The sequence below is a fragment of the Lepisma saccharinum genome, chromosome 1 (genome assembly GCF_977018435.1).
Source record: "Lepisma saccharinum chromosome 1, izLepSacc3.1, whole genome shotgun sequence".
Classification (NCBI taxonomy): Eukaryota; Metazoa; Arthropoda; class Insecta; order Zygentoma; family Lepismatidae; genus Lepisma; species Lepisma saccharinum.
The window spans coordinates 187,582,652-187,609,286 of record NC_139229.1 but is presented as its reverse complement, the minus strand read 5'-3'; the positions used below and the strand labels follow the sequence as shown (position 1 = coordinate 187,609,286).

Here is a 26,635-nt window from a genome sequence, read left to right as displayed (position 1 = left end):
AGTGGTAAAACTGTTACCGAGTGAGAAAGAGAGATTGAGGAGTACCCCTTGATATTGTTCACTCGATGACCAGCGCCCAAGTACCGTACAGCTTCTGACCCAATCCATGCCTCTCGTTTTCCCCACAAAATTTTGAGAATAACATTACTAGTAATAGCTTGTCCACTCTTACGGCGAAAAATAAAACGCAACTCTTCTCTGCTGATGAGATGGAAGGAGACGAGGAGGGCAGAGAACGAAATAGGTCTCCAAGGTAAAACAAAGAAAGGTGTAGGAGCGACTCGCAAGCTATGCGCCGAAGGTGGGTTCGACTACGCTCCGAAGGATCCCGTTATCTGTCGGAGAGTTCCGGCTTTGAAAGCAGAACACAGTCCCGCGAGAAGAACCGCTTGCAGGTGGTTAGTAACGCCTGCGTGGCCACGAGAATTGCACGATTTCTGCTCTCCAAACGACACAGTTTTTTTTAGCACTATGCGGTACGGGGTATAAGCGCTTGCCTCTGAGGGAGATATTCACTGCTGAACTTTACAGTCTCTACGATCCGTTTGGAGTGTTATACTTCTGAGAATATCGGACGCACAAGCTGTATGTGCATGGGCGTGTTCAAGATAGGAGGGGAGAGGGATATAAATAACGAGATCAGATGAAAGATATAAAAATTACGATACTTAGAAGCCAAATGTAGGACTTATTTTAGTTTATTTAACGTCGCATTTGTCACATTTGGCTAGTCACGACGATGCGGAAGAATAAGATAGAATGGTTCACCCAACAATCAATCACAAACACATGTGAACGACGCAACACAATTCCCGCAGAGTATTATACTGGCCGTGAGTCCAGGCGCCCGGGCCTCGTTGGCCTGCAACACTGCAGTCAGACCTTCAGCGAAGGTCACCCCTTAACAGATGTCCGTGGAGTTATTTTCCCGTGAACGAGCACCCCCTGGCCAAGTTCCTCCTACGCGTTTGCGCCAGCCATTGATCGATACAGGAACATAAGTAATCAAGAGTCATATATCTTTACATTGCAAAACCTGGCAAAATAAAAACAAAGGCAAGCCAATATAGTAATTTCGATAATAATTATATATTTCCTATCCATTACATGCATAATATATTTTACATTTTATTGGAGAGGTACACGTAGTTCGATAAAGTAGTTCCATAGTATATACTTGTTACTGATACATATATACAATATTCAGTTTGGCGCTTAGCAACTAAAGGGCTTCTGCGTAGACAAATGGTTAGTACTTTCACCTTTCGTGCCCGCCTTGACCCTCAAAAGATTGTTGATCACGGAGGTTTTCTTTTGCTTAGCAACGAATGAAAGTCTGGTATTTAACCAGCGCTAGATCTGTTACACTTAGAAGTGTCCAAAAAAACAACAAAAAAAACTGAAATTTTACGTTAGCATCAGCATATCAGAAACTGTCCTTTCTCAGTTATTCATACAAATAATGAGTGGACTTACACAAGAAAATTACTACAATAATAATTCAATCTGATGAGGGTTTTCACATCCAAATAATTGTTTTGTTTTTGTAACACGAGCAACCGTTCAATGGTTTATGTGTACACAGGAGAACACGAAACTTTTTAATTTTCTTCGAAGAAATTTTAAAGCTTGTAATTAAATTACGGCCCATTCTGATGCTAAAATTGTTCATGTTCCTACATTAATTCTAGCTTAACCAGGGTCGATTCTCAGTTTTGGTGCAGTGGTTGGGATCGCATGACTATTTCAAACCTAGACGTTCTCGATTTCCCCGGACCAGAACATAAGCTTTCTCCAACATTCTTAATCCTTTAGGTGCATTGCCCATCTTTCTACATCCGCACTTGACGTCATGCTTGTATGTATCCTCCCAACTTCCTTTGTACACAGCTCCTTTAGCAGAAATTTGAGAGAATCTATGCGTGTTCAAGGATTCAAGAAGACTCAGTGGCGAGAGGTGAGGACGGGAAGAGAGAAAAAAGAGAGACAGCCATGACCTCAAATTCTGGGCGACCTGCCAAACACCTAAAAAGACGCCAAAACGGATGCGGAGGCGTGCAGTGCGCCTACGCGACAACGAGCACATGATCCAAGTAGTGCTATCAAAACCGAGGGAAGTTCTCTCCCTTAAATGGGATACAGCCTTCAATAAAGACAGGCAACAATTAAATACCAATAGCATGAATTAAGACAATAAAATGCAGTCATCATTTAAAGATTTTTGTATGGGATTTTCCAAATATCGATACAAGAATGAAATGCTCTAGCAAGTAATTTAGGATAGGGTACATCCCGGTATATATACATACCCAAACACTAATTAGAAGGAAATATAGTCTACCCAGGTCCACTTTACGCTAAGATAAGCTAATCCGGATAGATCCTACAGTTTTGAAATGGAATCTAAACCACTGTGCAATGTGCCTCCACCCATCGTTGTCAAGAAACCATTTAAATACAAGGTGAGTGTTACCATTGCGCCATCGAGGAAACCATAAGTCCTGGTGAGAAAATAAGCGACATGAAAACAATTATAACAGATAGAAAAAATGTCAACAATGCCTTAACGATAAAAGTATCGAAGTTTACAAATAAGGGAAACTTCTGGTCACCTCAATTATAGTACATACCTTTAGCGCGAAATTTTAAAGAGGCTAGTTCAAGAAAACTACATTCAATTTCCTATACTAATACATCTAGAATGATTCCAGATATTGTAATTTTAGGGTACTGAGGTACTAGCAAAGCTGAAAACAACGCCCCTAAGGCAGGGCTCCCCGACGTCCCGTACAATACGGGAGGGCTTTTCCCCCATAAATTGTTCCCCTGTCTTAACCTGTGTATGTAATATTTCTTTTGCTTTTGAAGTGCACAGCAGAATGCCTGTTTTACATGGAAACATTTGTCTTAGCATTCGTACAGATACTAATGCAGACTCGATATAGAAACACGATAGTTTCCACACATATTATAACGATGATTTCAGCAATGGGTTGATAGTTTTTTTAAGCATCTGGAATCTGTGTCCTCGTGTTCATATTACTAATGAATCTAAATCAGTACCCCGTTAATAAACTAGACAGAGTGAAAAATCAAACACTGTTGCTGCAGAATAAATTACCTCAATGGTCAATCGCGGTACCTCAGTCGTTAGGGCATCTGACTACCATGAGACACACCCGGGTTAGATCCTGGCGGGGAGAACTTGGATTTTTCCCACCTGTTCAAGCGGCGCCCGCCCAGTCTCGTATAAAGTGGGTACCTGGAGGAAAATTCTGGGGAGTAAAGGCGGTCAGGGGCGTTGTGCTGATCACAACACGCCCACCTCCGGCCGTGATCAAGAAAGTGTGGGGCCCTAACTCCACACCCCCTATACGCCTTCATGGCGTGGTACAAAGCACAGGGGAGCACTTTGCCTTTTACTTCTAGTCTTTCTGTACATGCGACCTATTAATGTATCAGGAATTACGACATATGTAGAGCACACGTACATGCAACAACTTCCTCTCTGTTCGTGGAATCTAAGACTACATAGATAGAACTTTACAGAATATGCGCTTCGTGAAGAGAACATGGGCGATGAAAGTATTAATGTAAACTGTGGCTCAGCCAAAGTTTGAACAAAGGGCTCTTAGTTTCGTTATCTCACTATGATGACAGTTACACCATTACTATACATTGTTAACGCGCTTTGGGTGTGACGTCAACCAAACTCATCTGAAATTCAGGATTTTTCAAACGAGAATATATTTGAAATTGTCACGAAAAAATAACCCCTACATTTTCAGCAAAATTCACACAAACAGACCTTGTGTACCTGAAGAGGCTTCCTTGTATGAACAGTGCTGATTAGCCGTTATGCATCGTCGGATTTTAATTTGCCTCTACGCTCCCGCAAGAAAATAAACAAATTTCGAACTTTCACGCTGTAATTACACTAAATTCCTCTCTTGCTCGTTATAATTTTACTGCCAGCTTCGAACACTGATCATACTTTCGCTTAAAGTTGTTCATCTTCAGAGTACTTGAAACATGAATAATTTACCAATTTTCCCTGGCATGCCTGCACAGTCCACAAGGGCCCATAATATGTGACACTGACAGAAATTTCTTTTGTTAATATCCATGCTTGCTTAACCGGTCGTAGGGAATTAAGAGCAAGCTACATGATGGTCACGCCGTAGCACATAAACACACCTAGAAATAAAGTTTTACGATTACAGTTTCCATTATGGCTTGAATCTACCCGTTTCAATCGTTAGTCAGACTCACGATATTTATGTTCGCTTTTTATTGCACACAACATGAAACCGCAAACAAGGCTAATGTAGATTTAAGCGCATAGCGCTAAGTGAATATCTCAAAGCTTTCTTCCCATGGATTCGCCAACCAGCCTACTAAATTCCCATGACGATGATGCACTTTTTCATTGTTTGAACGTTGCAGTTAAGCAGTGTGGGTCTAAACGTAGGAACTTGACCCCAGTCCAATTCGGTATTTTATGAAAGCGCAAATAAATTTTCGTCCAGCATAAAATGCAGATACGCTGGACTGCACTCACAGCATCAGGGTTTCAATCACGATATTTCCCGCATGTACGGTCGAATGCATAAATAATACCAAAGAAATTGCGCATCGCCTGTTCATCCATTGCATTTACTGGAAAGCGAAGTACAAATATTGAATGAAGTGGAAACTAAGCTGTTGACAATTTCTCCAACAGAACCAGTATGATTCCATTCCTTAAAAACATATTTCGCACCCGACTGTACTAATCAATAATCTGTTTTCGGATAAACAGAAAGTGATCTCAATACGTTCCATGTATTCTATTTCTATCCTAAAGTGCTGAGAAGAGACCCCTTGTCTTTTCTACGGTTTTTGCATAAAATGGCACATGTACTTGATATGTGTGTGGGGGGAGGGGGCTCCGAAACCTTCGATACTACGAATCAATTGCGATCATTTCCAATGAAATAGATGAAATTGAAGCATTTACCAAATATAATTTCAATCTCTTGTAGTTATCAAGATAACGATACAGACGGATGCAATTGTAGCATTTTTTTTAAAAAAAAATACATTTGCTGTTTACTTGCCCAAAATTAAGGTAGCTACTGACTTTCTAGACTATCATCATCAAACGTGAATTCAAATTATAAAATGAGTTCAATAATTTGGTTCTGGTTAATGTAAATACTTAATATCCAGTTAACATATTTTGTTCTTGAAAATTATGATCGAGAGACACAGACGACACTCCATAACATCCGACAAGCATACTTTGGTTTCAGTACATGTGTCAGTTAAGCAAGGTATACTAATCCAAAGATTTATTCTCCTTCCTCCCGGAAAAAGCGTTCATTGAAATGAAGGACATCAATATAACGTTCATGCACGATAATTGCCATTTATAATGAAAATAATAATAATGCAGTGTCACAATGTCACTTCCAAGATTCGAGTGTAGATAACAATTGACCTTTCCTGTTACTTGAGCCAACCATGAATTACATTTATCCGTCGCAATAGCAGAAGAAATATGTATGTTGAAATAATTATACTACATTATTCTGTGTTCAATCTCTTGGAAATATACAGATGGGGGACAAAATAATACGAACACCTGTGAAAAAGTATGCCACATTTCACACCGGCAGTACAGCAGCACCACCTGGCACTGAAGTCTGCCACCTAGTGGCTGTGAAGGGGAAGGTATTAGTTTGCCAACAGCAGTCATTGGTGGTGCATTCGTCTATCATACGCTCTCAAGAGACACTGCAATGTCAGACCTGACAGTTTCAAAGCGGCATGATTGTTGGAGCACGTTCAGCTGGAGCCACGATAACTGAAACCTCAAAGCTTGTTGGGTGTGCAAGGAGCACAGTATCAGCCGTTATGACAGCGTACACAACACAAGGTAAGATGGCGTCTTCAAAGCACAACAGTGGACGAAAGACAAAGCTTGCTGCTCGGGATAGGAGGGTGTTGAAGCGCACAGTGGCCCGAAAGCACAAGCAATCGTTATCCGACATAACATCTGAAATGAACAGGCATCTCCAGGACCCCATTTCAACCAAAACTGTCAAAAGGGAACTCCATGCTGCAAACATTCATGGCCGAGTGGCAATTCGTAAGCCATTGGTGACATCACGTAATGCTGTCAAGCGACGCCAATGGTGCAGAGCTCACAGAAGTTGGTCCCCACATCAGTGGCAACAAGTCATCTGGTCTGATGAATCAACATTCACGTTATTTCAGACCACGGGGCGCGTTTATGTGTGACTGCCTCTTGCCGACTGTGAAGCATGGAGGTGGGTCCATTATGGTATGGGGCGCGATATTTTGGCATGGTGTGGGACCACTTGTTTTTCTGCATGGGAAGATCAATGCCAGTCACTATCGCAGCATTCTGGGGGATCATCTCCATCCTTTTGTCCAGACTTTATTTCCTGGGGACCGACCGCTTTTTCAAGACGACAACGCTCCTATCCACACTGCTGGGTCTGTCCAAACATGGTTTGAAGAATATGACGATAAAGTAGGACATCTTGAATGGCCCCCACAGTCTCTTGACCTGGACATTATAGAACATTTGTGGGGATATTTGGAGTCCAAACTTCGTGCTCGAAGTCCGCCTCCAGCCACACTTTCGGAATTGGAGACTGCTCTGGAGGAAGAATGGCTCCATATTCCCTTAAACATTGTGCATGACCTCTATGCGTCCATCCCACGTCGCATACAAAGTGTACTTCAGTCACAGGGTGGTCCAACCCCCTATTAATAAAGATTTTCTATACATTCACAGGTGTTCGTATTATTTTGTCCCCCATCTGTATTTTTAAGAAGGAACAATGACACGGAAGGGCCAGACAATTTGCTCGGTGTCACTTCTATTTCTGTACTTGCAAGTAAGAAGAAATTGTATGCTAAACACCAATATTCAACCATCTGCGTGACACACACAAAATGAAACGTTCGCTGCTGAAGTGCTGATCCTACACGGGCACAATTGACAACGCTTGATACAGCGTTAAAAATAAAACCGATTTTCACGTAGATATCACCACGGCATACATCTGGTAAAAGTGAGAAAACTTGGACCAAACGTTAAGCAACTTGAAACGCGACAAACCCCTTCAATGAGGTTCTGACGCACGTTTACCTCCTTAGTTACGAGATTACGTAACTCTGCCACAAAAAATCAATAAACTTTGATAGTTGTTAGTTCGTGCAATGCAGCATTTCATGGTGTGCGAGACGCTTTCGTTAATTCAACAGGGTCTGTTTTCTTGTTATAAGCATTACATGTAATGGAATTCCATCTGCAATCTCCCACCTACATGGAAGTAAATGATCATTTGACCATTATGAACAGACAGAGGATCGCACTGAGCACACATTCATAATTTTCCACTTTTCGTTTTCCTTACTACATTTTCCTACGTCTTTAGGTTAATCGCGACCATGAAAATGATGGCTAGATGAAATAGATAAAGCAATAAATATCCATATTTTGGCTGTGACTCGAGCTTAGATTCTTCGCAGCTGAAATAGTTCAAACACGTTGGGCCGCCGACGCTTGCAACTTCCTGGTCTTTTACAGCACTAAAATGACGTATAAAATTTAGGAACAAAAGTTGCATGACAACTGTCTAAATCTATTGAGTAGAAAGAAAATGTTTCAGACCAAGTGAAGGGAGCAGAACCAATTACACGCTGATAATTTCTACAACGGGATAAACCAAACAGATCAATATAAAATATCATGGAGGAGTGTATAACGATACAGTGCTAAGTATTAAATTCAGTACAACAAAAACGTGAACGTCCTGATCCTATACTCACAATAGACAAATCAAAGGACGAAAAGCCTTCAGACTAGTTCTTCAGCGAGTTTTTAAAAATGAATTTAATCCCACAATAATGGAGTATTTTAATATAGCGATGAAACCAAGTACATTTCTATTGCACAAAATGTTCGACACACGGAAAGCGCACTATAGCACTTTTAAAAAAAATATTATCTTCCAGGAAATTTGATTTTCTTACATCCGTCTTGTAATCTTTACTAGCATTCAACAATAAAAAGATGTAATACAAGCATGGAAGTATATTTCCATTGCCTGCAATAACAGAAGAATGAATGAAAAAAATATAGATAGGTTAGTTTTTGTAAGATAAATTTCAAACATTTTCTTTCATCTGGGCATTCACAGATATCACCACAGTATACACCTGGTAAAAGGGAGAAAACTTGGACCAAATTTTAACCAACTTGAAAAGCGGCAAATCCCTTCTTCATGTTTTCTCTTTATTTTCTTTTATTTGATTTAAAAATTCCTCCTCATTTCTATTTATCTTATCCGGTCACTTCTTCTATGCCTTTTCCTCCCTAATAAGTTCATGTAGGGAATGTATCATTGATTAACATAGCCAGATGTCGGACACATCTGGTTCTGATTAAATATTTAAAGAACCACTCCTTATAAATTTATACGCCCCTTGTGGCCTCTGACACGACAGATGCTGCAATACACCTAGTAATTTCATATGTAAACTCATATTTCCGCACGTTTTTTTAGGATCACAGAGCAAAGAAGATACTTAAAGCAACAACAAATTATCAAAATAATCTTTAGCTTTGAGTTGCTACACATCTTGAAACGTTCAACATTTTCGGCAACGTAACTTTCCAAAAACCTTCTGCACTGCTCGCACTAACATACATAAATTTTGGTGTCACTTGACATTTATTTGTTATTGACAGTTTTTTTTTCAGTATTTTATTTAGTCTAAATGTTCGTTTGAAAGAAATTCTGAAAACCTCTGAGGTATATTATTGCAGCTGTACATCGTGTTCTATGTACTAATAGCAATGATGAAGATGAATGGCGATTTAGTGTATATTTAGGGAATTGATTGTAATATAGTTTGAAATATTAATTTCAGTTATTCCACAGTGAAAACGTAAAGGTACGCAAAAAATCACACTATAGTGCGCGATAGTTTCAGGTAAAATTACTAATCCTTTCATCCTTATTATAGCATACCAATAACAGAAGTGCATTTTCTATTAACCAAATCAAAACTCGCATGATGATAAATAAAATACTAAATGCTATGATCAAATTGTTTTAACAAAATCAATGCAATAATGTGAAGAAAAAAAACATTTATTCTATTCCTCTCTTCGAAGAGTCCAAGGTGCACATTCCACAAAATAAAATTTTGACTTTGTGAAAATACTCACATATTAAAATTTTTGTCACAATAAGAAAAAATACTAATTTACAAAAATGCGTTCCTAGCCCCCTTTCAAGCAGCAACTAAAGATCACTGGACGACATCAATTAAGAATGGGAACATACCATTTAATTCAATACACACACACACACAAATATATATATATATATATATATATATATATATATATATATATATATATATATATACACACACACTATATATTCCCGCACACTAGGAGAAACTGGAACGACCTTTGAGTTTTGTATGAACCGAAGAGCTTGAAAGATAACCCGACAAAAACTATCTTAAGTACCAAGTCCTTATGTGAGCAATTACGAATATGATGCTCATGTATTTGATAGGCACGTGACTGTCGATTTCGTGTTCATTTGATAACACGATGTGCGTGACCTCTTTATAAAATACATTGACATGAAATTCCTTGAACCTCTGTGTACGTTCCAAATCCTCTCTGTCCATCATTCACTAATATCTGATTACCTACTTGGGAGGTCGAATTGATAAAGCACGGCAAGAGTTAATCATTTTACCGAAACTCTAGCAGATTTCTGAAAGTTACTGACAATACCTCTTCATTATCACGCAATCTTAGCTTAACATTATCGAGAGCAGTTTGTCTTCCCTATACTCCACACTATAGCAGTTTGGCATACATGATTTTTTTATTTCCTCAAATGGGGGCCACTTTAGCTGCAGATATTCTCTATATATTAAATAAAGAATTAAAAAAAACCTTTAGATGTAGGAGAAATTTACACCTGTGGGGAAGTCGAGCAACAGACGATAATCACCAGAGCCCACTCTCACTAAACCCATTACTTCCCTAATACATTCAAGGAAATTTCACTAAATTATACTTTTCATAGGCTGTACCTTATACTTGCAAGTAGAAAATTCTATTGTTTCGTATATCATCTATTTCCTTCTAGGAAAATGACTTGCATTACCCGATCCATATGATGCCTTTTCAATTTTAAACAAAATTTACCAATACGTATTTTTACAACGGTAGGGAGGGTCAGTGTTTTGTCCCAACAAGGCATTCTAGTGTGACGTTAGAGCTCCCAGATATGCCCAATGGTCTCCTCCTTGCAACTGCTATAGAATGAGCATCTTGCAACGTTGATTACTTACGGCAAATTTAGATACACTTCAAGAGCAACAAGAAAGTAGTTGGGAAAAACTGGCAAGCACGTATGCAAGCATGCACACACACGCGCGCGCGCGCACACCCCCCCACCCCCCCTACACACACACAATGAATTTAATAAATAAAATTAATAAGAAACGGACATTACACCCATGTTCCTGATACTTCTAAGCGCATTTTGTAGAAGAAAGGATAAAGGGTAAATGTATTATATTATTTTTTCAAAAAGTTATAACGAATCGGATATTTGTTTATAAAACTGGTGAAATTGCACGATGTTATTTGTAAGTTGCATAATTATGGCTTTAGATATATTGTGACGAAAAAGATGGATTATTTTAATCATCATTTATGATACGACCAACTGCCTATGCAGCCTTATCAGATTGATACATTTAGAGAATAGGACAGTCCTGTACATAACGTAATTCCAACTTGTGTTCACTCATTTAGCTTAAATTACTTACTAACTTAAAACCACTGTTCGCTAATAATAAAAATTGTGAATTAAGTGCAAATCCTGCACATTACAAGTGAATATAATTGTCCTCTCATGAATAAAATGACTGCGAAAAATGACACTGCAACGAAATAGATACAAATTGCAAATGCACAAACAGTTTCTGTACCTCGACCTCGCAAAGATTAATGCAAAAATTTAGTGTGATCATTCTTTTAACGCTTACCTTAGTTTCATTTACCTTATTTTGTGTATCTGAATTAGTCATAATCAGTGGCGGCGATTAGAAGGGCGAAGCAGTTGTCCCACCACTTCTCACAACTTTTGCTCCTGCACTATGTTAACCCTTATGGAGCAAAGGAAAGTAAACTGTCCTTGTCCCCCCCCCCCCCCCCAGTTTTGGCATTTGAAACCCAATCGCCGCCACTGGCCATAATACAGAAGTAAAAATAAACGCAAACGCTATGAACAGGTATGCAAATAATTTATAGCACAAATTCGCAAAGCGTGGTTAGTATTAGAAAGTTGCAAAAATCAATGGAAAAAAAACTAAAAAGTTGTGTGTAATTAGAAAGCGAAAAAAAGAGCTTATACTTGGAATGAGTCTTACAAATGACGTACCTCGTAATTTTGCGCGTTTCTCGTCATTGTTCTGCATTCACCTGTAAGAGAAACAGTCTGTGAACTGAAACTCAGCACATTTATGTCATTTTCATGCATATAAGATCTTTCAATAACGTGGTACACCAATATAAAATTTCAAAAAGATCACTGTACATTTTAAAGGATACGAACTGCTGATCCGTCTTTATTCCATTCTTAACCCAACTGCCAAGTATTAATGCAAATTAAGCTTAGTCAAATCATAATGAAATTATTTCCCAGTTATTAATAAATATATGCAAAATTAAAACTGTTCACAAAATTGAAGTCTTTCTCATAGTATCTAGCATAACAAACTAGCACGAAGTAATAATGAAGACTGACTTTTACCTGGCATTAGCTGTGTCTAAAAAATTTAATTAGTCTCAAGTTCCTTCAAAATACGTGTCATTTAAAACTACTATTTTCATCAAAACTCGAGTTACCAGAAAGTATACCACGTACTTAGCACTGATCAGGAAAATACAAGATGCGGTGTGCATGTAAGTTCTGCATATTCCCGATCGTGGAGTGGAATATAATATGGTGGTGTTGTCCACACACTTTAAAGGTAGTATTATATGACTTGGGTCTCACTTATCGGACAAGGTTTTTGGTGAAAAACAGTCCTTCTCCTTCTGAAGTCAGGCAAAATGCTTTCGTTGTTAGGTTAGGCTTGTTAGGTTTCGGTGTCTTGGCATAAATATCTTTTTGGTCAAGTCCCGAAAAAATTGCAGTGTATTTATGCTAAGAGAACTAAACCTAACAATGGAGGCATTCCGCACTTACGTCAGAAGACGAAGGGAGCGGCTTGACCAAAAAGTTGTTCGAGCCTTGAGTGACCAGTTATACCTACATGACTTCCCACATGTGCTTCTCCCGCAGGGAAGAGGGGGCAGTGTTCAGTTCACAAGAAGACTGTGTTCGCAGATTTTGCACCGTCACATACATTGCTTCCCCCTGGGGGAAGTTATTACTTGTAATACATTAACACCGCTTCACTCCTAAGTTGATTTAGCTGAATTTTCTGTTTTCCAGGTGAATGGAACCCTCAATATCATATTGACAGGCATACAGTTTCACAATTTTCAAAAATTCTCCAGTATTATACTTCACTGCAACAAATAATTATTACCATAAATATTACATTTGTTCCGACACAAAGACACAAAACAGTGATTTAAACGTCCCTGTGCAATTGGCACGTAAACCCCCCTGCTCCCCCTTCCCTCCAGGTCCACATTCCCAGTGGTCCCATCACAACCTTAAAAGCATTATGCAATAAAAATCAATGTTTTGCAGGCGTGACCTCCAACTCCCCCAAGACAAAACCACAGAGACCTTTGGGCGTTATCGATCATTTTTAGAAGCCACTACTCCAATCAATGGATTTAATTCACAAGCTCACAATTACCGTACCTATTTTGTTAAAAAAAATTCTACTGGAAAAGAAAATATATAACGTTCCACTTTCCGCTGACTTGAACTGCTGCATATTCACGGTCGTATTTCTAGTATTTTTCTGCCTCTATAGGCTGATTGTGAGATGAAACTCGTGAACAGGCACAAAGGAACACCAGCGTCTACGTCAGGCCTACTAAACTAGGGATGGCCGAAATCCGGATCCGGTTCTTTCGGATCCGGATCCGGTTTGCAATCTCACATGCGCTTCTTTGGAAAGTAAGAATGTGTTTATAACATATTGTTACCTGCATAGTGTGTGTGCGCGATTTGTAATTAATTAATACACTTACAAGGGAGGTCTAAGTTTTTTAGCCGAAACAAAAAACACGTATTTCTTCCTTTGGGCCCCTCTATACACCTGCGAAGTTTCATGAAAATCGGAGGGGGACACAGGGGTCAGATCCTTACTTCAATTTGTCCTCATCTTGACATTTGAGGGGATTTTGCCCCTAAAACAGTTTTTTGCTGAAACAAAAAAACACATATTTCTTCCTTTGGGCCCCTCTATACACCTGCCACGTTTCATGGAAATCGGAGGGGAACACAGGGTGCAGATCCCCACTATAATTTGTCCTCATCTTGACATTTGAGGGGACGTTGCCCCCTAGAACAGATTTTTAGCAGAAACAAAAAAAAACACGTATTTCTTCCTTTGGGCTCCTCTATAAATCTGCCAAGTTTCATGGAAATCGGAGGGGGACACAGGGGTCAAATGCCCACTTAAATTTGTCCTCATCTTGACATTTGAGGGGGGTTGCCCCCTAAAACAGTTTATTAACCGAAACAAAAAACACGTATTTCTTCATTTGGGCCCGTTTATACACACACCTGCCAAGTTTCATGGAAATCGGAGGGGGACACAGGGGTCAGATCCCCACTTCAATTTGTCCTCATCTTGACATTTGAGTGGATTTTGCCCCGTAAAACCATTTTTTAACAAACAAAAACAACACATATTTCTTCCTTTGGGCCCCAATTTACACCTGCCAAGTTTCATGGAAATCTGGGGGGGGGCACATAGGTCAAATTCCCACTTAAATTTGTCCTCATATTGACATTTGAGATGGTTTTGCCCCCTAAAACTGTTTTTTTAGCTGAAACAAGAAAACACATATTTCTTCCATTGGTCCCCACTATACACCTGCCAAGTTTCATGGACATCGGAGGGGGATACTTAGATAACCTCCCTTGTTAGTCTTACACTTTGTAATTATATAACACTACATATATTATAATGTATTATTTTAATTTGTAAAACTGTAACTATAGAACAATTGTATAATTTTTGTATAACATTTCTATCTAGTTATATGTGTTAAAGGTTTCATCCTGGAATGGAATGTCTCACATTTATGTGTGTTTTCATTTCCAATACATTCGAATGAATACATATTCGTTTCAATGGCATATAAAAAATCACCTCTGACATTTTATGTTAAACAAGTAAGATTATTTTTGTGCACGAGTGTGTTCGCCGATGCGTAGCAAAGTATTTTAGGAACAACACTTGAAAAAAATTCTTGTAGGACTAACTAATGAAAAATTTCTTTGTAATCGAAGATCATAATACCTTTTAATGTGTGGTAATATTATAATGGGATTGAGATACGAAACTTTCGGATTCGGATCCGGATCCAGATCCAAAACTTTCGGACCCGGATCCGTTTGGCCATCCCTATACTAAACGCGCGGCCATGAAATTAGGCCGGTGGCAGAAGTTCGTGCTGTTGCCACGTCGGAGCACAACTCCGTGTGTTTGGAGGTTTTAAGAGAATGAAAAATCTCGTTGTCGAGTTGGTCTTTCTAATCCATGTAATACAAACTGACAGTACTTGCTCGGAAGGTCGTTTAGAAGACGAAACCATCAATGACGAGATCGTGAGCAAATCATTCTCCGCCACCCAGGAGACGATGGATGGAATATATAGAAATACCTAAAATACTAGACCTGGGCGTCCTATTGCAAAAACATACAGATGATTTTTCCCACATAAAAAAGTTAGGAATGTTGTTTTCTCCATTTACCTTTTACGCAACAAGAGTATAACTTTCTTTCTGTTTCGGTTATGTCATGTTGGTTTTCTAATCACGGGTTGATCGCGAGAATGGGATGAATGATCGAAGAAATACAATGATACATCCATGCCTTATTCGGGGTTCCATTCCGATCGAATTCATGTAGTCAACCTCTTCATCCTCGTCGATGCAATTGCCTACAGTGGCGTAAATTAAGAAATTATGCACGGCATAAGTTTGGTAGGCATACACCTTTTAGAACACGTGCGCAGTACAGAAAACTAAACAGTACATAACAGTTCATTCAAAACTAGTTTCCATCGGTAAGGCACGCTTCCGGTCTCTTACATATGAACATCCTCGCTTGTTAAACCCGTCCAGAGCTTGGAACACAGGCCACATGACGTTGGCACAGAGTCAAACAATATGCGTGGGAAACAAACTTCTGCCCACGGAATTTTAAAATATCATGAACAGCCCGTACGAAATCACATTGTACTGTGGACAATTCAGAATTGCAGCGGCTGGTTCCTTTACACATGATACACTTCAACCAACCAATCGCGCTTACGTTGTATACATAATTCTTGTTCATTCAGTATCTCCATTGCATACGGAATGGGGGTGGGAGGGTAGGACTATATTCTCAAGTTCTTAAATGGGTTAAAATATTGTGAACAAATATAGATTTCGAGAATGTTTCTTAACATAATACAATTTAATCATAGAAATCACTTCCTTCCACATGAAGAAATGGAACAAAGAGTACTTCATGCTATCAGTAAGTTAAATGCTGAAAACATATAAGGGGACTGAATGGGAACATTCTTTATAGTAGTGTAAGCGAACGGAAAAAAATTGCCTAATCCGGAAATAATTGCAACACAAACGTTTTTTTTGGTGCCAGATTGTGCGGAATGGTATAGTGAATAATACATTAAAAATCCACCATCCGAATATTTGGAGAAAATCCGCCATCTTGGAAAATGGCGGCAAAAAGTTACCTTAAACATTTTAAAAAAATATCCGAAAGAGAAGATAACCAAAATGAAAGAGCAGACAATTTGCTAAATTATGTTTCTTTGTTTGACAGAGCTACCATAAATCTTAATTGAATTAGAAACATTTAAATATTTTCTTAAATTTTTAGAATTAACATAAAAGTTGGTTTCGGACACAAAAAACAGCAAATATGTAAGAAACTATGTAATTTACGTCCTAAAGTCACTGAACCAAATTCATAGCATACGATTTCCTCTAAAGATTGTTTATTGTTTCGTGCCTTTAGTGTCAGGGGTTGATGAGATATGTAGATTAATGCAAAATCATGTGTTTACATAAATTTACGTGTTTCATTTGTTATGATATTGATGAGAACGTAATATATTGTTTTCTGCAGTGTCTCGTTCACATCGTTTGTTACATGTCGTTCTTGATGTTTAAAATATGTATGCACACAGTAGCGGCGATCAAGTGTCTAAACTGAGGGGGAGTGGGGATGGGGCAAGGACCGCTTACTTTCTGCTTACTGCAATTAAAGAGAATCGTATTTAAAATGGAATTCGGGTCAAATCCACTGGCAGACAATGCTTAGCATTAAGATACATTGAACTAAAACGATACGGTAAAATACAGTTTTAAACCGGTCACATTGCAGAATTTTTCGTAGATATCAGGCGCTAACATGTTCAATTTCATCTACATACAGACGTAGCCCCTCAGGCAGCAAAATGAGAACGGATGCCTAACTGATGGAAGATAGTACACTCCACTTCCCAATATGCTCGGCTTTAATGAAATTTCGAAGACTATCGAGCATCCTAATGTATTGCAGCCACAGAGCAGCAGCATCCTGTTATCTTTCAGAGTTGAACCAAATGTAGCGGCGGCGATTAGGGTGGGGGCATGGGAAGCAGTTCCCCCTCCCCTCCCAATACACTTTTTGTCCGCGTACTATGGCCTCTGCTAAGCCTTGTCTACCAGTGGATTTGACCCGAATTCCATTTTAAATACGATTCTCTCTAATTGCAGTAAGCATAAAGTAAACGGTCCTTGCCCCACCCCCCACAGTTTAGACACTTAATCGCCGCTACTGTGTGCATACATATTTTAAACAACAAGAACAACATGTAACAAAAGCAAGTGAACGAAACACTGCAGAAAACAATATATTATGTTCTCATCAATATCATAACAAATCGAACACGTAAATTTATGGAAAAACATGATTTTGCATTAATCTACATATCTGATCAACCCCGGACTCCAAAGGCACGAAACAAAAACAATCTTTAGAGGAAATCATATGCTATGAATTTGGTTCAGTGACTTTAGGACGTAAATTACATAGTTTCTTACATACACTGACTGACAAAAAAAAGTTAAGCACCCAGAAGGAGTGGTTGGACATGAATGAAACTACATATGCGGAAAGTCCATGTACCTTTATTGAACTGATTACAATTTAGGATGCAAGAGTCAAGGCCATTGGCAGTTACAGGTGGATGGTGGCGCCAGGTCAGTAGGGTGTCGCACCCCCTCTGGCCGCAATGCATGGTCTTATGTGGTTTGGAATAGTGTCAAACAGCCTTTGGATCCTCTCCTGAGACACGTTCGTCCACAGGTGTTGCAGCTGTCCCTCCAGATCCCGCAGGTTGGCACTAGGACGGAGTCCCTGTCCAATGTCATCCCACACATGTTCAATGATGGAGAGGTCCGGGGATCGTGCTGGCCACGGGAGGACCTCAACATGCTCTAGGCAGTCCATAGACACATGGGCTGTATGTGGGCGTGCATTATCTTGTTGGAACACTGTCCCAGGGTGCTGTGCCATAAGGGGTAGGACGTGTGTACGCAGAAAGTCTGTGACTTATCGCTGTGCCGTCAAAGTCTGCCGAAGCACTATTAGAGGTGACCTGAACGCATATCTAATGGTTCCCCACACCATGATGCCAGGGGTCACACCTGGGTGTCTCTCCACAATGTAGGCAGGATGTGCCCTCTGCCCTTGATGCCGCCACACCCGCACACGATGGTCATCGGAGGTCATGGAGAAGCGGGACTCGTCACTGAACATGATGCGATGCCATTCGTCCTCTGTCCATGCCTCCCGAGCACGGCACCACACCAACCGGCGCATGGGGCGGTAGGACCCGAATCCGGCGGATGCGAGTCGTCGAGACACTGTGCGGGAACTCACAGGATGTTGTAGAGTGTTCAGTACATGTTCTCGGATGACAGGTTCCGAAGTTGTGGGATCCCGCACTGCTTAGAGCGCCATACGACGGTCCTCCCTCAGGGTGGTGTTTCTTGGTCGACCTGAACCTGCACGACGTGCATGGGTTCCCTCATGTACCTATTGATTCCAACATCGGGCCACTGTGACATCTGAATGGCCCACATACCTGGCAATTGCCCGATACGACCAACCTGCCTCATGCAGTCCCACAATGCGGCCTCTATCAAATGCTGTCAATTGCTGGATCGGCTGTCTAACGCATCTGCGAGGCATCGCCGGTGCTTCGTTTTCCTCTCTCAACTTCGTGCTGCACTGTCTGACTCACAGCAGGTGACTGGTCCCACCTTATCAGCAACAGGAGGTGACGTCACAAATGCCTGGTGGGCGTTCTACACATTACAGATCCTTGTACATCTAATCATTTACTCACACATCAATGGTATGCATGTATACCGAAATGGGGTAATCTTCGACCACTCCTTCTGGGTGCTTCACTTTTTTTGTCAGCCAATGTATTTGCTGTTTCTTGTGTCGGAAACCAACATTTAGGCTTATTCTAAAAATTAAAATAAATATTTGAATCCTTCTAATTCAATTATTTATGGTAGTTCAATCAAACAAAAAACATAATTTAGCAAATTTTCTGCTCTTTCATTTTGGTCATCTTCACTTTTGGTGTACAATGCACCGTTTTCTAAATATTTTATTTTTAATTTTTAAGATTAATTTTTGCCGCCATTTTTCAAGATAGCGGATTTTCCCCAAACATTTGGATGGTGGATTTTTAAATGAATTATTCACTATACCATTCCGCACAATTTGGTACAAAAAAAATTGTGTTGCAATTATTTCCGGGTGAAATTGTTTATTTCAACTACTATTAATAGTGTTGCTCTTCGAGGTCTCCTTTCACAGCTGTAGAACGGCTAAAAGCCTTCACGCATCTTCCCCTCCATCCGTTCAACTCGGGATAGCTATACGGAAGCGTCTGCCCTCCCCTCAACGCGCGAGTACGATGCAGAGGACGCGCGGTTCTGCGTAGGTTCTTTCGCCTGTGGTCCCACCATAGGGACCGTCGAACGGCATTTTCACCATGTGTATACGGACTATCCACGAGTAAACAAAAACATATCGAACGGCACAATCGATTGTGGAACTGTAGCACAACAACTTCCGGTTCACGGCGGCCAGGTAATTCAAGCGCGTACTTGTGGCCTTTCTTCTCGTTTTGTATACCGGATGAAATGGATCATATAAAAGCATTTGATGACGAGGAGAAGAAGAGATTCCAGGGCAAAGTAGAGGTCTTTGCATATCAATTGGATGAGCAACTAGGAAGTAATACGGCATTATTCCAGGATGAGATCCATTTGCTGATCGTCGTTGCATTGGCGATATTTGTAGACTACATATTTAATAGAAAGTATTTTTTCCTACAGAGCAAGAGCACTTAAAGCATGTAAATCTTTGTATGCATACATTTATGTTTTCACCATGTGTATAGGGACTATCCACGAGTAAACAAAAACATATCGAACGGAAAAAGAAGCTTTTTTTCTTCTTTCTTCAGTCAGGGCAAGTCAGAGGGATGCGGTAATGCACACTTGCTGGTTTCGTTCCCGTTTGAATGCAGAAATACAAAACGCTCATTGTTGTTTCAAGTCAATTTTCTGCTATTTGTGTTAAACATGACGATGAAGATGAATAATAAACTGGAAAAATTAATGATGGGACAAACACAATGACTTACCATTGCCTGACCATGGTGTTCAAACCTAGAACCTCTTCTCTATCAATGTTGAAGAGATTTCCATTGCAAAATACGAAAATTAATAATAGTACCCGCACTTAATTTTCCGGTTACACAAAAAAATATTTCCTCTGGTTACACACACAAAAAAAAATCTGGTTACACAAAAATTTAATAGAGTTCGTGTGTACTTCAAGAATGTAACGTGTAACCTATCTATGACCGAGCATATTTTGAAAGGAAAAGTAATATTTTTGCTCATATCACTAAAACAGAGAAAAAATCGAGATTTGAATGATTTCTCTTCTACCTTTAATGAAGTGCAAGGGGTGAGGGACGGAAAATTTTTGGTTGGGAAGGAAACAGGACGGGGTAAAGTCCTGGCGTTCAAAACGGGAAAAATAATGTTATTTCCCGACTAAATTGGGAAATTATAGGACCGGAAAATATTAAACATTACCAGATACTAAAAAAAATGTTAATTATACAGACAATTTCACCCTCAGGTGATGATTTATTTTGCATTTCTGGAATAAAAACTGCTAATTTCAATAAATTTCGGACATAGTACCAAAAAAATATATGTAGGGAATAAACTACTTTTAAACTCTATCATTTTTTCCGAAGTCTGGATCGAAACGGGATTTTTTTTTCAGGTCCCGACTTTTTGGTTTCCTGCACATCAGTTGTCATTACTGCGTTTCACGCCTGACAGCTTGAATGCAATAATTCTGGCGCCTAGATCACAAGGAAATGGATGAAGAGAGATCCGTGAAAGATTATTTAGCCCTGATCGTAGTTTACATCCTCCTTGTACACACCCATTCGTTCCTTTCATACATGACACAATCTCAGCTCCCTTTAGCGGCATGTTGTGAGCCTACGAACCGGCCTACAAGTATGGCGTCCACGCGAAGGCACTTCCTTCCGGTGGATAGCCCCTATATGAAACCAGGCAACACAGATTCATAGTTGCCACTGACATTTACTTTTTCTGTACGGAAATTACAAATTATGTTGGTACGCGCTACTGTCAGGTTGTGTAACAAATTAAAGGAAGGTTGACCTCTGTAGGTGTGGATTCTTCTGGGCAAACGGGGGTGTCAGGGGTGATCTTCTGATAAGACATCCAAAAGTCAACCTCACTTCCTCGAAGTACACGCGATAGCTGTTTCTTGCAGGCCAACGAGGCTCTGGCGTCTTGATTCTTGTGTGGAGATATGTTGTTCTGTGTTTGTCCTTGTGTGTGCTGAGTGAACCTCAGCTTTTAATGGGAAAGGATATTTTAGTCCTCAAGAGGCCGTATAGTTTTAGTTATTTCTAAGTAATTAATAGTTTAATTAATAGTTTTACAAGTTGCGTTAGGAAGTTTTTAAGACTTTTATATTCTTGTTAGGGGGGCCTATCCTCAATTTTGTTTTGGTAAAGGGGCTTCTCCTCGTAGTGTGTGACGGGCAAAAATAGCATGTGCTGAAATGCCCAAATCTAAAAATCAACCAATCTACTGAACAAAAGAAATGAACCCCCACCAAATACAAAAACGTGAAATAAGCCGCGGTGGCTCAGTCGGTAACGCGTCTGACTACCATGCCAAAGGTCCCGGGTTCGATCCCCTGCCGGTTCAAATCCGGGAACTTTTCTAACGCTGGAAGCGGCCTCGGCGCCCACCCAGCGTCGAATAACGTGGGTAGAGTGCCACACACGTAAATTTGCCGTTGCGTAGAAACGAATTTTCGTTTCGTCTCCCTCTCTCTTAGCATCATGTGTTCTACCCTGCTCGAAAACCTTCGCTATTGTTGCCACATTGTCATTCCATTCCTGGACACACTCGCGCAAACATCATTGAAAACAATTGAATAGCGCTCCATCTCGCGGTTCCCACCGTTCGGTAGGGACGCTAATGTGGCAATATAGCACGGCGTAGTGCTTGCTTCTTTTATGCAGTGCATGTTCATTGGCTAGCTAGTAACTAGTGTTGCCAACTGTAATAATGAAGCACTATTTCTGTCACGAAAGGGGAAAAGGCAGGTAAAGTGGCGGTGAGTTTTGTTGGATTGGAAGCACCATATTTTTATTTTATACTAAGTATTTGACCGGTTTGACGTTGTGTGCGTGTATTGCGTGTGTGTATGTAAAAGTGTGTGTTTGCTAATGAACGTTAAATTCCATAATGCCTCCAGTTCTGTCGAAGTTGAAATCAAAAACCTTGCATAGCCAAGCTCGGGAAATTCTAAGCAACGTGCACGAGTTCATGAAGGAGGAAGCCAGTCATGGTGTTAGCATCCCAATAAAGCATTTTGGCAAGAGAGCAGCGAACAGCAGCAACAAATTGTTCATATTTCATAATTTTGGAATTATTCAAAATAAATAAATTATGTGGCTCCAACATCATTTCAACTCTGGCTCCTGCACGTGTTCTTGTAGAAATTGCATAGAGGAGGCTGTCATTTTTGCTGCTTAATGCGATACATATTGTTTTCTGTGTTAAAATTGCCATGCTTTGATGGGTGACCAAGTTCATAGCAGGGCCGGCGGAAGGGGAGGGCGAACCGTCCCATCGCCCAGAGCGGCAAAATTTGAAGAGAACAAAAAAATAAGCCTATTGAAAACTGTGATCGAGCGAGATATTCTTTTGCGCTGAATAGTATTGAAATAGCATAAGAAGTCTCATTATTTATTTTATATTTTGATGTTTTAGTTAGGAATATATTGATTTTCAATTTTCCGTTGCTGCGTAATGACCGGGGGAGGGGGGGTCGAAATAGAGCGGCATCTGCCGCCATCTCCCAGGGAGGCAAAATGACTAGCGCCGGCCCTGGTTCATAACAAAAGAAAAAGCCGCGCAGCTTACCGTCTAGTGGCAGTATATGTACTTGTTATTGTTGTGGAAGCCGGCATCCTTTGTAAATGTACAACAAAGGCAACCGACTGTCGCTGATCTCAGAGAGGAAATAATAATACTGCTTCAGGAGGAGTGTTATGGTGCAATTGTAGCGGTTTAACACGTTGGCATGTTATTATCTGCCGTTGCAGTTCCATACCAGTGTATACGGGTTTTGGGAGTGAAAAGTTAGAACGCCACCAGTGCATTAATGCAATGAAAAATAATATATATATTTTTTTATTTTGTTTGAAATCACTCAAATAAGGAATCGTATGAAGAAGTCTTCTTTGCAGCATTTTTGGTAATTTTACTTATGTGTTAGTTCATATTTTGCGAATTTTTAGTCCATATGTATGTAGCTACATACAAAGCCACTTGTTAGTACATATTAATCCTAGTCCTGGTATAATGCATGACGTTTAAAACTCAACGTTAGATAGACCTGAATTCTCTAATTTTATTGTTGTACGTAACAGCTGTGCATCGGCGCACTGCAGCGATTTTTCTATCTGCTCCATTAGCAACACTGCTTCTTTAGTTGTTTCGCGCATTGCACGGCAGAATTATCTGCGCTGGACTCTACCTGCGAGAAAACCCTGGGGGGTAAAGGCGATCAGGGCGTGATGCTGATCACATCACCCCCACTCACGACCGGATCAAGAAAGTGTGGGGCGTTACCCCCACACCCCCTATACGCCTTCATGGCTTGGTGCTATGCACAGGGGAGCTCTTTACTTTTACTTTAAGATATGGATTGTGATACATGCATGATTTGAGAGAGATGTAAACTATTGCAACTTGACGCTGCATGTGTATCTGCTAACATGTTACTGTTTCGATAACATACTATCGCCTTTAGTATGCTATCTGACATAAAATATAACGCCAATACCAGCCTTGGTTCTGGGCAGAACGGTTGTATACCGTCAAAATGCGGGCTCAAAGAGCATAGCATTATAAAGAAAAGTTGGCATTGACGTCCTCTACGCAATGCGAAAGTTTATCGAACTTTCCGGCGACACCCCTCGTGTGCGTGCATTTTTCTTGCTTTATTTCGCTATGTTCCTATTTAGTCTGATTGCGACGACAAGGATGAATGATGATTAATGTATTCTAAAACGAAATCGAACCAAGATCTCTATGACTACTATGAAACAGTTAGTGAGTGTGATCAGGAACAATGGTTCCGTTTTTGTCTTTTTAACTGTGAGGTGAGTGGAAGAAACTATTTCTTCATCGTGAAAAGGAAAAGCTATTTGACAGCTCCGGAAACAAAAAAGCTGCATCCGACAACTTTTCAAATGTGTTATATTCGGCAAAACGTCACTCAAGAGGCCTTCTATGAATCCGTGAGAAATAGAGGCAAGACTTTCGTTCTCATTCAAACAACCTGTGGGCTGTAACAAAGAATTGTGCAACTCGTACCAACACAACTAACTTCCCATTGTTCCATCCAAGCCTGAGAGAAACATTTTACACCGTGAGATTTCGTCTCCTTCGAGCGACAAGGCCCGATTCAATGTCGTCACTTCACTGCTTAACGTCATCAAAGAAAGTAAATTACGATACTACATAAACGGAGCAGCAGACTCATTTCCTGATCGCGTACCACTGCATTGAGTCACTATTACAGCAGACGTTCAAGCTACAGAGATCCTGGAGTGATTAAATGCATCTGGAACGTAGCCGTTCCCAAAGAAATTTGCTTCATTTTATACTGCACTGTAAAGGTTGGCAGGCACATACAACCGTATTTAGTCACATGCTAATGTTCGATGCTTCCCGACTGAAGTACTTGATGAATCGAATGCCATGCATGATTGCCTTTATATACGTAAAGACATGTGTGTGTCTACGGGATAATCTTTTAATCGACTGCTAGTCTAAAGCAGCATAATCCTCGGTTGGTTACCTACACCATGCACTCTCAGGTTAGGGGAGGGGGCTCGTAAATAAAGGTTCAAGAGGAAATAAGAGTATCTATATTCCACAGCTCGTCAGAGAAAAAGCTTGTCTTCTTGAATCCACGACTTTTGCGACACCGTCGTATGCGACACTAGCATTTCTGCCGTCATATGCGACACTGTATGGAAAATATATTCCATGACAGTTGCGACACCATCATATGCGACACAAAGTGTAAATAGCTTCCCGTCACACTTTATCCAGGCTTAAGACTGGCAGCATCATGGAAGCTGGTGTGTTTTTGAAAACCTTTATTAGTTTTCCTTCACACTGGCATCATGAAAGCTGGGTGTTTAAAAGCTGGATGTATTTATCCTTTGTCAATGACGGATATTTTAGATCCCTTGTCAGTATAGAAGCAGACTGCAATCCCCTGTCAATGGAGAAATGTAGAATGCGTCGTTTCTCTTGTAGTTGAACCAACATCTTACTATTTTCATTCTAATTTCTGAACGTACGCCATTCTCCTCAAAAAGCGCTTAAGATCTCTATGCATTTCATTGTCGGCAAACGCTCTTTGTATTATCTCATTTAATGTAATGTACTGACGTCGTCTACGTTTCCCTTTAAGATTCAAGGCCCTCCTCTCACATAAGTAGTCGTTGTACACAGCTTCTAATCTTAAAGTCTTCACTAATTGGAACACGTTAGGACTTTACTTTTCCGTCAATACATTAACTGTATGGTTCCATCCCTCGACTGCATTGTTAGTCCTGTGCCGCTGTTCGGAGCAGTTCTACATGGAAATGTGAAAAACAGAGTTGTTCATACACTGTTCAACGACATAATCCAAAAATTTTCTCATATGTCGTGGTTTGGCATATCTTCCATCACACGCAGCCATCCATCATCGACGAGCCACAGGAAGGTAAGCCAGAGCTGAACACATTCTTATACACAGCCGCACGTCTGGATCTGTTTTGTAATCGTTTGTCCGACCCAACTCCTGCACCTTTCGCCACAAACATAGGTTAAAGTGATAATTACAACCACTGATCTGAGCACGTACGCAAATGTCGCTAATTCTTGTAAACAAATTAGAAATCGTAGGGGAAAATCCAAGCAGTGTCGCTTATGACGGGAAAAAAACTAGTTTTTGCCTTAGTGTCGCAAATGACGGTGTCGGAAATGTCGGAACTCCGTCTTCTTAAACGAGACCAGCGGACATCATGACACACTGTCTGTTTACACAAACAACCAATTTCTTGACCCAAAATACGCGTCAACGCACACTATTGGCAGCCCTGTGAGACTGCAAAAAAAGGGCAATGAATGAAAAGTGTTCGTAATTATTTTACACTTTGTTTTCTACCTCTTTAGCTTATTCGATACAATGAGAACAGATGATGAAGTACTGAATTGAAGATAAAACATCATACATAAGCAATATTCTAAACAAGGACTTTCAATATCCCTAAAGTTGCTCTAACCATAGTAGTCACAAACTGTCCGGGATACAATTAGACAAATAGAGCGCTTTCATTTAATGTAAAAATACCTAAGCAGACAACCCAAGTTAAATTGACAATTGAACAAATCTTCCTCATACCAAGTAATCATTGCCACCCCTTCCCGCGAGGCTCGAATAGGAGATTATACAAGCACGAAAAATGGAACGCCAATCATATGAGATACAAAGAAGTTCTGCAAAGGGACTGCAAGTCTCAATACAATCGTGACGGCTGTAAAATGGAGGATATTAATACGGACTGGGCCAAGATGTGGAAGGTGAGGAGATCGGGCGTGCGTGTAATAGCGTCTGAAAAGTCCAGCACATTCTTCTTGTGACCAGTCAC

General features: G+C 40.2%; 1 protein-coding gene across 2 annotated transcripts in view; it reads right to left on the bottom strand.

The window, feature by feature from the left end:
- Window positions 1–26,635, bottom strand: part of LOC146005492 (ubiquitin-like protein 3) — an 85,375-nt gene that overhangs the window by 40,935 nt on the left and 17,805 nt on the right. The window contains exon 2 of one of the 2 annotated variants that reach the window (XM_083144747.1): window positions 11,502–11,542. The exons of the other annotated variant lie outside the window; for it this stretch is intronic. Coding sequence (XP_083000873.1) covers window positions 11,502–11,528 — 27 coding nt within the window. The 5' untranslated portion in view covers window positions 11,529–11,542. The remainder of the gene's footprint in view (window positions 1–11,501; window positions 11,543–26,635) is intronic. 2 annotated transcript variants of the gene reach the window in all.